Source organism: Mus caroli, unplaced genomic scaffold, assembly GCF_978045245.1.
Source record: "Mus caroli unplaced genomic scaffold, Mus_caroli_1 scaffold_2, whole genome shotgun sequence".
NCBI classification, from domain to species: Eukaryota; Metazoa; Chordata; class Mammalia; order Rodentia; family Muridae; genus Mus; species Mus caroli.
In genome coordinates, this window is record NW_028227257.1 from 148,647,063 (window position 1) to 148,659,037 (window position 11,975).

Below are 11,975 nucleotides of genomic sequence, written 5' to 3' on the forward strand. Positions count from 1 at the left end.
GAACGATGAACGACAGGGAGGCGTGGCCACGCGGTTGCGAGGCCTGAGCGACGGGTGGAGTTAACGGCGAGAGCTGCGCGCGCAGCCATGACCCCTCACAGCGGCCTATGGGAGGCAGGGGCGGGACCGCTTTAGCTTGGTGCGTGCGCAGCCTGACGTGGGGCGGTTGGTGGTCTCCGTCGTCGGTTTCTAGTTCCCTGAAGCAGCCGTTTAACCCCAACCCTGGACCCTTCCGAGCTTAAGCCCACCCCGCTCCGGGTGCCCCGGACCTTAGGGTTCAGGAGGTGGGTGAGGAGCGCGCCGCGCTTCGTTTCCCAGCCCTTGCCCGACCCCTCACGCCTCCTCACCAGGCCTCTCCGTAACCCATTCTCCACACTTTCCCCTTCCCACGATGCACACCCGGACCCCAAAGACCCCCGCCCCATCTCGGTAACTGGGTCCCGACCCAGCCTCTTGTTGAGCTGCGGCTCCCGCGCCCCCTCGGTAACCCCATCCTCATCAGCCTTATTCTCGGGTTCCTCCCCAGGGGTGAGTCAGAATTCAGCCGACTTTACCATGGCGGCTACCGATCACCGGTGAGTATATCAGCCCCACCCTTCCCTCTGCATCCTAGCACCCGCCGGTCGTCTCCAAGCTTAGCCCTTTCCTAATTCCACTTCTTCCCTTTCCTTTCTCAGACATGGGGTCCTCCCCTCCCATTCCTACCTGCCCGATGCCTTCGCTTCTCCAACCGCTCTTGCTCCCTGCTTTGTCCCCTCACCCAGCCTGCCACCAGTCCTGCATGGTTTCCCAGTCACGAAATCTGTGCATCTTTATGCTGACCACTCCCAATGCCACCCCCAAAACTCAAAGTTATTCATTTCTCATCCTCAAAAGATGAATTTTTAAAGTACTCTTTTAGATGATTCGCTCCCTTTTAGTAATTTCTTTTTTTTTTTTTTTATACCCCTTCCCTTTGAGACAGTTGTCATTCCCAAAGATTAGAGGAGAAAGACCCAAATCATAGTGGCCAACTCAAAGCAAACAATTGGTTAAAGCAAACATTTTAATTCGTGTAAACGGGCCCCTAAGGCGGAGCTTGAAAGGTCAGCCTTGGATGTGAGGACAAGGCTTTTAGAGTTAAGGGGTAGGGAGTTTCTAAATGGGGACTTGGTGGGGTTACAGAGACAGAACATAAGCATACACGTTAGTCCAAATGACCTCCTCAAAGACATGATTGCAAGATGGGCAGAACAAGGTCTTCCTTTTGAAACAAAGGTGTGGTTGCAAGATGGTTATAAACAACTTTGTGTGGAACAAAGACAAGACTGCCATCCCTGTAACAGGCCATGCAGAACCATTTGAAGTTAAGGTTTTAGGTGGGGCTTATAGGCCAATCCTTGAGAAACAGAGGTTTAATCATAAAGAGGACTTTTAAGCCTAAGATGGAGGCAGGCTGGTCCCAGACTCAGCCTGTATTCAAGGATGCCCTTTTGTGGTCTCACTATGTAGCCCACACTAGTTTAATACTCTTCATCCTCCTGCCGTCGCAACTCAAATGCTAGAGAGCCGGGATAAATTATGGGGACTCGGAGAAAAAAGAGCGCAGTAAGCAAAGCAGTGCCGGTGCAGGCGTTTATCCCAGCACTCGGGTGGCATCTTTTCCAGCCTGCTGTACCACCTTGATTTTAGAATCAGGGATCCCAGCACAATATTTGCTGCAGAGGATGCCAACATAAAAACAGTTAAGTATTCTTTTTAAAATTACTATTACAGCCGGGCGTGGTGGCGCACGCCTTTAATCCCAGCACTCGGGAGGCAGAGGCAGGCGGATTTCTGAGTTCGAGGCCAGTCTGGTCTACAAAGTGAGTTCCAGGACAGCCAGGGCTATACAGAGAAACCCTGTCTCGAAAAACCAAAAAAAAAAAAAAAAGATTTGGTACCAGCTAAGTTGTTTCTTTGGCCTCCCAATATTTCTTTAGAAGGAAATATTTTTGAATAGGTATTGTTAAGGTAGCAGTAGGCTAGACTTAAGACCAGACCGTGGCTTGAGCCTCCCTCCTCACCCAAGAGTTTTCTAGGAATCTCATAAGACATTAACTTTGTTTACAGTAAGAATAATAACCTAATTTTCTACGTCCTTGAGGCTGAGGGTTCTAATTATTCACTTTAAACCTGTCAAGCAGGTGATCAGGAACCTTGTAATTATGGTAAAGTTGCTTGGCAAACCTTTGACTTCAGAAGTCTGTATGTGACTGTAGTTTAGACATGAACCCTGGTCAGGAGTGGTGGCACTTGGTTTTAATAATACCAGGTGATCTTGGGATGCTGAGGCAGGAGCAGGTGAATTTCAGTGAGTTTGAAACTAACCTGGTCTACATAGTGAGTTCCAAAGACAGCCAGGGCTACATAGTAAGAGCCTACCCAAAAATAAAAAATAAAAAAATAAATACAAATTCAAGCCTCCTTTGGAAGCTCACTCCCTCACCTGAGTGTGTCTCGGTTGCCTTTTATTAACTCCTTAAATCTAGTAAGAATGCTTTTTAGTAATGCCCAAGTTTTCTGTTTTCTTCATAGAGGCTTGTTCTGATTTTTTTTTTCAGAGCTAAGGATTGAGATTTACGTGAGTAGCAGTAGAAGCTAAAAAGAACTTTTCAGGCTAGCATGCATGCTTCATTACTGCTGCTGGCCCAGCTGACACCCACTCACCCTTTGAAGCTTCGCTATGTCAGGAAGCCTTACCTTCGACTTCTGGCTCTAGCAATTCTAGTCACTTCCTTATTAACACATTACTCAGAGCTTTTTTTAGACTTCTAATTAGTTGTTGAATCTTTGATTGGATGACTTTACTATGCCCAGCTACTATTACAGGTACTGTGCTGTCAGCAGTGGACAAACACAAAGTCCCTGTCTCCTTGGAATTTACGGAGATAACAGTGGTGTGAACATAGAAATGAACTGAGCAACATGTCAGGTGACAAGAAGTGAGGTGAAACACCAGGAGAGATTGGAAAGATAGCTCTAGGAAAGTGCTTGCCACAAACAGACCCACATACGCTCACTTGAACCCGTGTAAAAACTGGATGCAGAAACACAAAACATACCTGTAATCCAAGCATTAAGGTCGAGACCCCAACCCCCCAAGTCCTGCTGGCCAGCTGTCTAGCCAAATCATTGAGCTCCAAGTTCAGAGAAGCCCTGTCTCAAAGTGTGGACAGTGAGTGAAGACCCTGGATGTGGTTAATAGTGACCTGTGAGGTCCTGAGCTCACCTTCCAGTACCACACAGGTGGCTCACAGCCTCCCAGAACTCCAGCTTCAGGGAACTATAGTGCCTCTGGCCTCCACAGGCATCTTCTCTCCTGTGTACACACCCCTACAAACACATAGTTAAACATAAATATTTAATAATACAAAATAATTGATTTAGGTTCATAAGTGGTTTTGCTTATGTGGAGGGGGCACTCTATTGTGCACATGTGCGTACCACTTGCATACCTGGTGCCCAGAAGTCAGAAGGTCTAATCCCCTGGCAAGTGGTGTTATAAGTGGTTGTGACTAAGTGGTGGTTACGTGGGTACTAGGAACTAAACCAACTCCTCTGCGAGAGCATTAAGTGCTCTTAACTGCTAAGCCATCATTCCAGCCCCATGTGTGTGTGCGCCGTGTGTTTACACTTATTTCTACTAGGCATTGTGGCACATCCTTTAATCCTAGCACTTTACAGGCAAGTAGGCCATTCTGCTCTGTATAGTGAGTTAAAGGCCAGCCAGAGCTACATAGTGAGACCTTTTAAAAAAAAAATAAAACTACAGGCATTTTAGGGTGGGAGGTACAATGAATGCCAGTGCTTCTCAACCTATGGCTCACGATCCCTTTGCGGATAGGACACCGCTTTCACAGGGTGGCATATCAGATAGTTATATTATTACTCATAACTAACAAAATTACAGTGGATTTTATGGTGTGGGTGGATCAACACAACATGAGGTATTTTGAATTAAAGGGTTAGGGCATCAGGAAGGCTGAGAAGCACCGCATTGTGGTATGTGCATGGAAGTCAGGATAACTTGGACAAGTTGTTTATTCCACCATGTGGGCTGCAGGGAGATTCTGCTCTGTTAGGGTTGGCTGTAGATACCTTTGCCCGCTAAGCCCTCTCCCTGAGCCCTCTGAAACAATATTTTTAATGTAGTGTGTGTGTGTGGACACACGCACAATTTTTTTAAACTTCTTTTTTTTTTTTTTTTTTTTGGTTTTTTGAGTCAGGGTTTCTCTGTGTATCCCTGGCTGTCCTGGAACTCACTCTGTAGACCAGGCTGGCCTCGAACTCAGAAATCCGCCTGCCTCTGCCTCCCGAGTGCTGGATTAAAGGCATGCGCCACTACTGTCCAGCTAAACTTTTTTTTTTTTTTAAAGATTTATTTATTTATTATATGTAAGTACACTGTAGCTGTCTTCAGACACTCCAGAAGAGGGCACCAGATCTCGTTCCAGATGGTTGTGAGCCACCATGTGGTTGCTGGGATTTGAACTCCTGACCTTCGGAAGAGCAGTCGGGTGCTCTTACCCACTGAGCCATCTCACCAGCCCTAAACTTTTTTTTTTTTTAATTCTTTGTGGATTTCACGTCACTCACACAATCTCTGCCCTTGCGCACTCCCTTGCAAAAGATAAAAGAAATAAATATCCTTGTGGAAGCTGTAGTATGCCACAGTATATCCTTTTTGTCTTCTATTTCTTTGCTTGCAAATGTTCATTAAATGAGTCATTGATCTGGTTCAAGGCCTCTGGCTTCTACTACACTATCAATACTGGATCCTCACTGGAACTCCTGTTGTTGCCCTGAGTCATGGAGATTCTTCGGCTTTAGATCTACAGGACTAGCCCTTCATGTACTCCAGCAGTTGATTGTTGGGGTTAGATAGTTGGATAGGCCAAATTAAAGCCCTGGATCAGGGCCTTGGTATCTGAGCTGGTGAGTCTGCCAGCTTTCCCACACTCTCACCATCAGGGGGAGCTCTCCAGCACTGTGTCTAGCCAGCTAACCCACTGTTGCAGTAGGTAAGGGGCAGATGGCTCTCATGACCTTGGGTCTGGCTCACCTATGCCCATGCCTGCAGGGTCAGCTCTGCTGTACTGCCCAGGGCCTGCTTTTCTGTTGTGCTTATGAAGGATAGGACCAGCTCTCAAGCTCCAACAATTTTTAGGAGTTGATTCTCTCTACCAGGGTTCTGAGGATCAAACTCAAGGTTGTCAGGATTACAGGGCAAGTAATCTAACCAGCTGAGCCACCTTGCAGGCCTGCCCTTCTCTTTGGCTTTTATGTCTGCTGGATACAGAGACCCAGTTGGATGTGTTTTCCTGGGGCTCCTGCCAACGCTGGCAGACAGTGCTCATAATTAAGTGACTGATCACAAGCCAGAGACCTAAGAACAGGAACCACAGCTTCCTGTGTGTTTTCTTGCTAGGGAGTTCAACATAACACTTCCTGAAGATAAGCTGAGCTCTAGATGCCCGCCTTTACACCAGTGGTTCTCAACCTTCCTAGTGTTGTGACCCTTGAATACAGTTCTTTATAGTGTGGTGACCCCCTCAATGACAATTGTCTTGATGCTACTTCATAGTTGTGATTTTGCTACTGTTTGAATTTAAAAATCTGATATGTGATCCCCTTGGTGGGGGGTGATTCACAAGTGAAAACTGCTTTACAGGCTCAGGCAAAAAGGTCAAATATAAAGTGTTAAAGCCTTAGGAAGTTTGTTGTCTACTGAGATTTTTAAATCCAGTGACATTGCAGACTTGGAGTTGGACTGCAAGCCAAGCTGCTTAGGTTAGCATTGGGTTTAGGTGGGAAGAGAAGCCCAAGTAACTGTGGTCATGGACTGCCTGTCTTGTTCCAGCCTTCCAGGGGCTGCTTACTCATCCAGAAGTGCTGATCTTTAACGTTACCTTTCAGGCCGGTGTTAGGCATGCTCTCTCCCTGAAAAGACATTCCTCAGACACTTCTGATGACATTTCCACTGTCTCACAAGTCTTAGGGCCACACCTAATTCCAAAGAGAGCTGAGAAATGTATTCTGAGGGCAGGGGCCTATTACCAATAGAGATATTCATAGACTCTGATCTGTAATGTTCAGCAACGGCCATTCCCCATGATTGATGAGAATAACGATGTCAGCGAGGAGGCCTTGAGCGCTGACATTAAGAAACTGAAGGAGAAGCATGACATGCTGGACAAGGAGATCTCCCAGTTAATAGCAGAGTAAGTATTTTGTTTTCTTAGACTTTCCCAGAGCCCAGGCTGGCTGTAAAAGTTGCTATATAGCTGATGACATTGAGCTGATCCTCCTATTCCTTTTAGTGAATAGATACAGGCACAGGCAGCCACGTCTAGTTTTCTGAGCAAGTCTTGTTGCCACACCAGTATGGTTGAGATAACTTTGAGGCACTTGTGGAAGGAATCCTTGCCTCACATGCATAAAACCCTGGGTTCCATCCCATTGCAAGAAAACCAGAGAGCAACAGAACACTAGCCGAGTGCTCACCTGTTCATAAGGCCTTGGGTTTGATTCCAAGTCACATACAAACATTCTTAACTTAGTGCCTAGTAAAATAAGCCTAGCTATATTAGATTGCCATAGGAAAGATTCTAAGTTGTACCAAGTATCTCTGTGACCATTCTAGGAAGTCAGGTTGGGACAAGCCTAGAACCTGGGTCTAGAAAGCAGTGGGAAGTGAAAGCAATGTCCATTCTTCCATGCACTGCTCACTACCATAGGTCCTCTCAGTATGGAGTTTCAGCACCTAGGAGAAGCTGGCTTCACAACTCCTAGACTCCCTTTATGCTCCTTCTCCAACCTTCGCAGGGACTGAGCTGTACTAAAGGGAATCTGCCTAGTGACTCAAGGCCAGGCTCATATAGTGACCATAAATCTCTCCTTCAAGGGACAAGTTTGCTAGGGATAAGGGGATGGGCAGATAAACTTCAGGAAAGCAGGTTCCATCCTGTCATCCGTGTCCCCAAGGCCTGGCACCTAGTAGGACTGTAGGAAATATTTGTTAAATAGTGAACAAATGTCTCAGTGCCACCTGATGAGGGGACCGTACCAGCTTAGCTAACCATGTTGATTCTTCATTGTTCTTCCCCAGGGGCTACCGTGTGATTGAGCTGGAGAAGCATATCTCCCTCCTCCATGAGTACAATGACATCAAGGATGTATCACAGATGCTGCTGGGGAAACTGGGTGAGTCTCAAGGGATGGGAAGGGGCTCCTCCCCTCCTAGGGGTCTTGGAGTTTATTCCTTATCCCCCAACTTGCCCCTGTTCCACTCCTGTTAGCTACCCTGCTCCTGGAATACCCCACCCCTCTTCTCACCAGCCTCTGCTCCCCTGGGTGACCAGCAAAGCAGGCATGCAGTTGTTGCTTTATTTTGTCCCCAGGATCTCAAGCACAGGTCCTACTTGGGAACGATTTTGAGCAGGACTTACCCACCTGCGAGATTGCAGTAATGGTTCCTGTTCTTCATGGCCTGCAGAGACATTGAGATACCATGGCTGCCTCTAATGACCGACCTGCTTCAGTGGCAGCAAGGACCAAGGCAGCTCTTTATAATATGCAGTGGGATTTATTTCCTCCTCCAGCTAAATCCAGAGTCTTGAACCCAGGCAGATGCCTGTGTATTTGTCTGACTAGAACAGTTGTCATGGAAGTCAGGCCAGTTGGGGTAAGATACTGTGTAGAAGCCTTATATAAGCTCATAGCACTTTCCACTGGCTCAGAGTGGCAGACCCTGGTGTTCTGAAGCCAGGAGGAGGATGTTTAGAGTTGCGCTGTTAACAGCTCCTGCCTGAGTTTTAACACTTGTTACAGAGATCCCTGTTGACATCCAAGATCCCACAGCCCAGGGGAACCCAAGTTCACAGCAGAGGGGAGTCATGTGTCATTGGGAATGGGTCCCAGAAGAGGGAGCAGAAAATAGGGAAATGAAAGTGGCTAAAAGGAGTGATCAGAGCCATAAAAGGATGTGGAACGTGTAGTGGGGGATTGAGGCAAGAGTACAAGAGCAGCCTGAGTTCCATAGTGAGCCCGAGTCACAGCACCTCCGGGTCATATGACCTGGAGCATGTGTCCTATCACTTTCCTGACTTTTCAGTGGATATTTACTGGGCATCTACTCTGTACCAGGTACCCTAAGGTGCTGGAATGGTGGTGAAACATGTGGGTTGGGTTTTAGTCCTGATAGTGGGCAGACTGTGTCTGCTATCAGTAGATGAACAGAAATGCTAGTATATTAAGTTCTGTGAAGGGAACAGCAGAGATGGGAATATTGAAGTCTGAAGATGGGGCAGGAGCGAAGAAGATAGGTGTGTCTTAGGCAGAGCAGCAAGAGGAGCAGGGTTGGGGCTGGAGAGATGGCTCAGAGGTTAAGAGCACCGACTGCTCTTCTGAAGGTCCTGAGTTCAAATCCCAGCAACCACATGGTGGCTCACAACCATCCTAATGAGATCATCAGGCCTCTTCTGGCGTGTCTGAAGACAGTTACAGTGTACTTAACATATAATAAATAAATAAATCGAGAGAGAAGCAGAGTCACACAGAGGCCATGCTGAAATGCTTCGTTGGTATAAGGGACCAGGCCAAGCTCCCAGAGACAAGGCTTGGACGGAGAAGCAGGGAGATTACATTTGCCATAAATGATAAGGTGTGAATCTGGGCCCAGAGGTGGTGTGTGGGTGGTCAGGACAGTAACAGTCTCCTCTGAATAGTAATCCACCCTTCCTTTCTTTCAGCTGTGACTCGAGGCGTTACCACCAAGGAATTATATCCAGATTTTGATCTAAACCTGAATGACTGAGCAGCTTCTTGGAGATTTTCATCTACAGCCCCCCACAGGGACAGGAGGATGGGGGCATAAAAGGCAGAGTCTACACAGCATATTCATATGGTTTTCAGATTTTAAAAGATGCTAGAAGCCCTCCAAAGTTTGGGGTGGGTTCTAGAGAAGAGGAGTATTGGGAGGGGTGGGTATTGTCAATGTTAAGTATGTTAAGTAAACATACTTGTGAGTAGGTGTGTGTGGTTGTTCCTTTTGTTAATAAACATATGAGCAGTCTCTGGTTCTGATCCTTGTCTCTACTAGCCTGTGCTACTAGTCAGTGCTTTTAGCCCGTCACACCTGCTGTTGATCACAACAGCTCACTCCTGCTGACTCTCACAGCTGTTAGTCCATGAAAATTATCTTTTTTTAAATTTATTTATGTATGTGAGTACACTGTTGCTGTCTTCAGAAACACTGGAAGAGGGCATCCAGTCCCATTGCAGAAGGCTGTGAGCCACCTTGTAGTTGCTGGGAATTGAACTCAGGAGCCCTGGAAGAGTAGTCAGTGCTTTTAACCCCTGAGCCATCTCTCCAGGCCCCCTTGAGAATTCTTACTGCTGTCCCATTTACCTGAGAAAGGCAGGTGACTTGCCCAGGGTCACACAGTAGCAAGTGTGGCAGGAATTTGAATGAAAGATTGTGCTTTGCAGTGCTACCTCTCTGGGTTGAGAAGGAACAGGTTAAAGTTAGGAGTGAGAGATGACAGCATTGTTAATTTACAAATTTGACCATCAAGATTATGAAATTCATGAGGCTGGAGACATGGCTTATGTTGGGGCCTGGGATAAACCTCATACTGACCACTCAGACACCAGTCTTGAATATCTGATGAAAGTTATTGAATGCTTTCAGACTGATCGATTAAGGCCACAAGAAGGAAAACCTAATTGTGGCACCTGTCCTCTGGGTAGACTTTTTAAATGAAAGACCAGTTTGGTCCTCAGTACAGGATAGAAAGGGTGGATGGGTGGTTTTAGCCAAAAATGTTAACACAGAAAGCACAGCTCCTCCAGGGCCATGCATAATTCTTCCTTGAGGAACAGCAAGCTAACTGCTCCATGGTTTTGCAGAACCACCTCAACTAAAGAGTCTTCTGTCATTCCGATCCCAGTCAACACTGCCACTTACAAGGGTGCAGCTCTCTTAGAGCAAGGGCTAGGATGCAGGCCCATGGGATCCTACCTGCTGTCCCTCCATAGCATGTAACCTGAGGGACCACGTGAACAAGCACACATGACTCAGGCTTGCCAGTGAAGTGAACTACTGATAAATGGAAAAGGTCTATAGTACATGCAAACCAAGGGCCTTTAGGTGCTGCTAGGAGGTTAGTCTTCATTCTGAGAACTGGGCGGTTTTACAACATAAGTGTCAGAGCGTGGCATATTGATTGGCATATGCTTGAGTGAGGTTGGCAATGGATTTTTTTTTTTTTTTTTTGGCTTTTTTGAGACAGGGTTTCTCTGTGTAGTCCTAGCTGTCCTGGAACTCACTCTGTAGACCAGGCTGGCCCTGAACTCAGAAATCCACCTGCCTCTGCCTCCCAAGTGCTGGGATTAAAAGTGTGTGCTACCACTGCCCAGCTCAGAGGTTTGAGCGGGGAATTAATGTCTCTTATTAACTGATTTATGTAGTGAATTCTCTCGCTCGCTCTTTTTAAAGATTTATTTATGAGTACACTGTACACTGTAGATGTCTTCAGACACATCAGAAGAGGGAATCAGATCTCATTACAGATGGTTGTGAGCCACCATGTGGTTGATGGGGCTGGAGAGGTGGCTCAGTGGTTAAGAGCACTGTCTGCTCTTCCTGAGGTCCTGAGTTCGATTCTTATCAACCACATGGTGGCACACAACCATCTGTCATGGGATTTTCTGGTATGCAGGCATATAAGCAGATAGAGAACTCCATATGTAACTCAGTTGGTGAGCTCTGGGTCAGTGAAAGACCCTGTCTGAAAAGGATTAAGGTAGGGGGCTGGTGAAATGGCTCAGCAGTTAAGAGCACCGACTGTTCTTCTGGAGGTCACGAGTTCAAATCCCATCAACCACATGGTGGCATACAACCATCGGTAATGAGAATCAAATAAAAAAGAACCTGAGGGGCCAGGAGTGAGTGGAACAAGAGGGAGAAAGGGAAGGGGGGAAAATAAATAAAATCTAAGAAAAAAAGGAAGAATCGTACATTCTGAATTATAGGTAATCCTTATATCAATATAAGGATCACAGTCTACTTTTTATCCTGGGGCCCAGGTCTCACATCAACAGGAGGTTGAGGGCATCTCATATCTCATCAACAGGAGGTTGAGGGCATTTGGACCTGGTTTCTGCTGGGCATGCATAAAGTTAATCCTGTAGTAGGAGCTGCTCTTATGCTACTCTGTCAACACTGTACCCAGTACCTTTATGTCCAGGCATATGTGGTCCAGCCATGAAAGCACCAAGCAAGGTGAAGGATGATATATATACCTGAGGATCTTGAGGCTTGTTACCTGGATGTGGCCATAAGTCACAAAGGTCTGTGACAATTTTTGGAGGCTGAGAATAATCATCATGATATAAATCAGTTATAACTCTGTCTGTTAGTATCAGACAGCCTCCATACCAAGTCTTTGGCTTATAATATTAGGTCTCACCAGTCCTAGGGTTGAGCAAGAGATTACCATAAACATAAAGCAGAGGATAGCAGTTAATCTGCAACAAATCTTATCTTCAGAGGGCCCTCTGGGTGCTGCTGTGCTGTCCGTCCTTGCTCTGGATATTGATGACTTCTCACAGGTCCTGGGGATGAGAATGGACAGTCCATCTCTGGGCTGGGTCCTGATTTTTTTGTTTGTTTGTTTGTTTGGTTGGTTGGTTGGTTTGGTTTTTTGAGACAGGGTTTCTCTGTGTATCTCTGGCTGTCCTGGAACTCACTTTGCAGACCAGGCTGGCCTCGAACTCAGAAATCCGCCTGCCTCTGCCTCCCGAGTGCTGGGATTAAGGGGATTAAAGGTGTGCACCACCACTGCCCGGAGTCTTTTTTTCTTTTTAATTCTTACTCCTGCACTAGAGAACCTGTTTTCTGACTAAGCAAGCTTGGTCACCAAGGCCATAGAAGTTCTAAACTGAGGCGTTAT

At 46.6% G+C, this 11,975-nt stretch overlaps 1 protein-coding gene across 3 annotated transcripts; it reads left to right on the forward strand.

The window, feature by feature from the left end:
- The first annotated feature begins 69 nt into the window (after positions 1–69).
- Positions 70–9,105, forward strand: Swi5 (SWI5 homologous recombination repair protein). Of its 3 annotated transcripts, none has more exons than XR_002379660.3 (6): positions 70–139; positions 527–575; positions 6,118–6,242; positions 7,130–7,224; positions 7,422–7,705; positions 8,772–9,105. XR_002379660.3 is itself a non-coding variant. In XM_021181535.3 (5 exons), exons 1-5 carry the CDS (start codon positions 108–110, stop codon positions 8,834–8,836), a joined length of 366 nt encoding a protein of 121 aa, XP_021037194.1. In that variant the 5' UTR covers positions 81–107; the 3' UTR covers positions 8,837–9,105. The 3 variants fall into 3 exon arrangements, 1 of the variants encoding a protein (XP_021037194.1); XR_015046549.1 differs by having other exon boundaries at positions 90–284; XM_021181535.3 differs by lacking the exon at positions 7,422–7,705 and having other exon boundaries at positions 81–139.
- Positions 9,106–11,975: the final 2,870 nt, after the last annotated feature.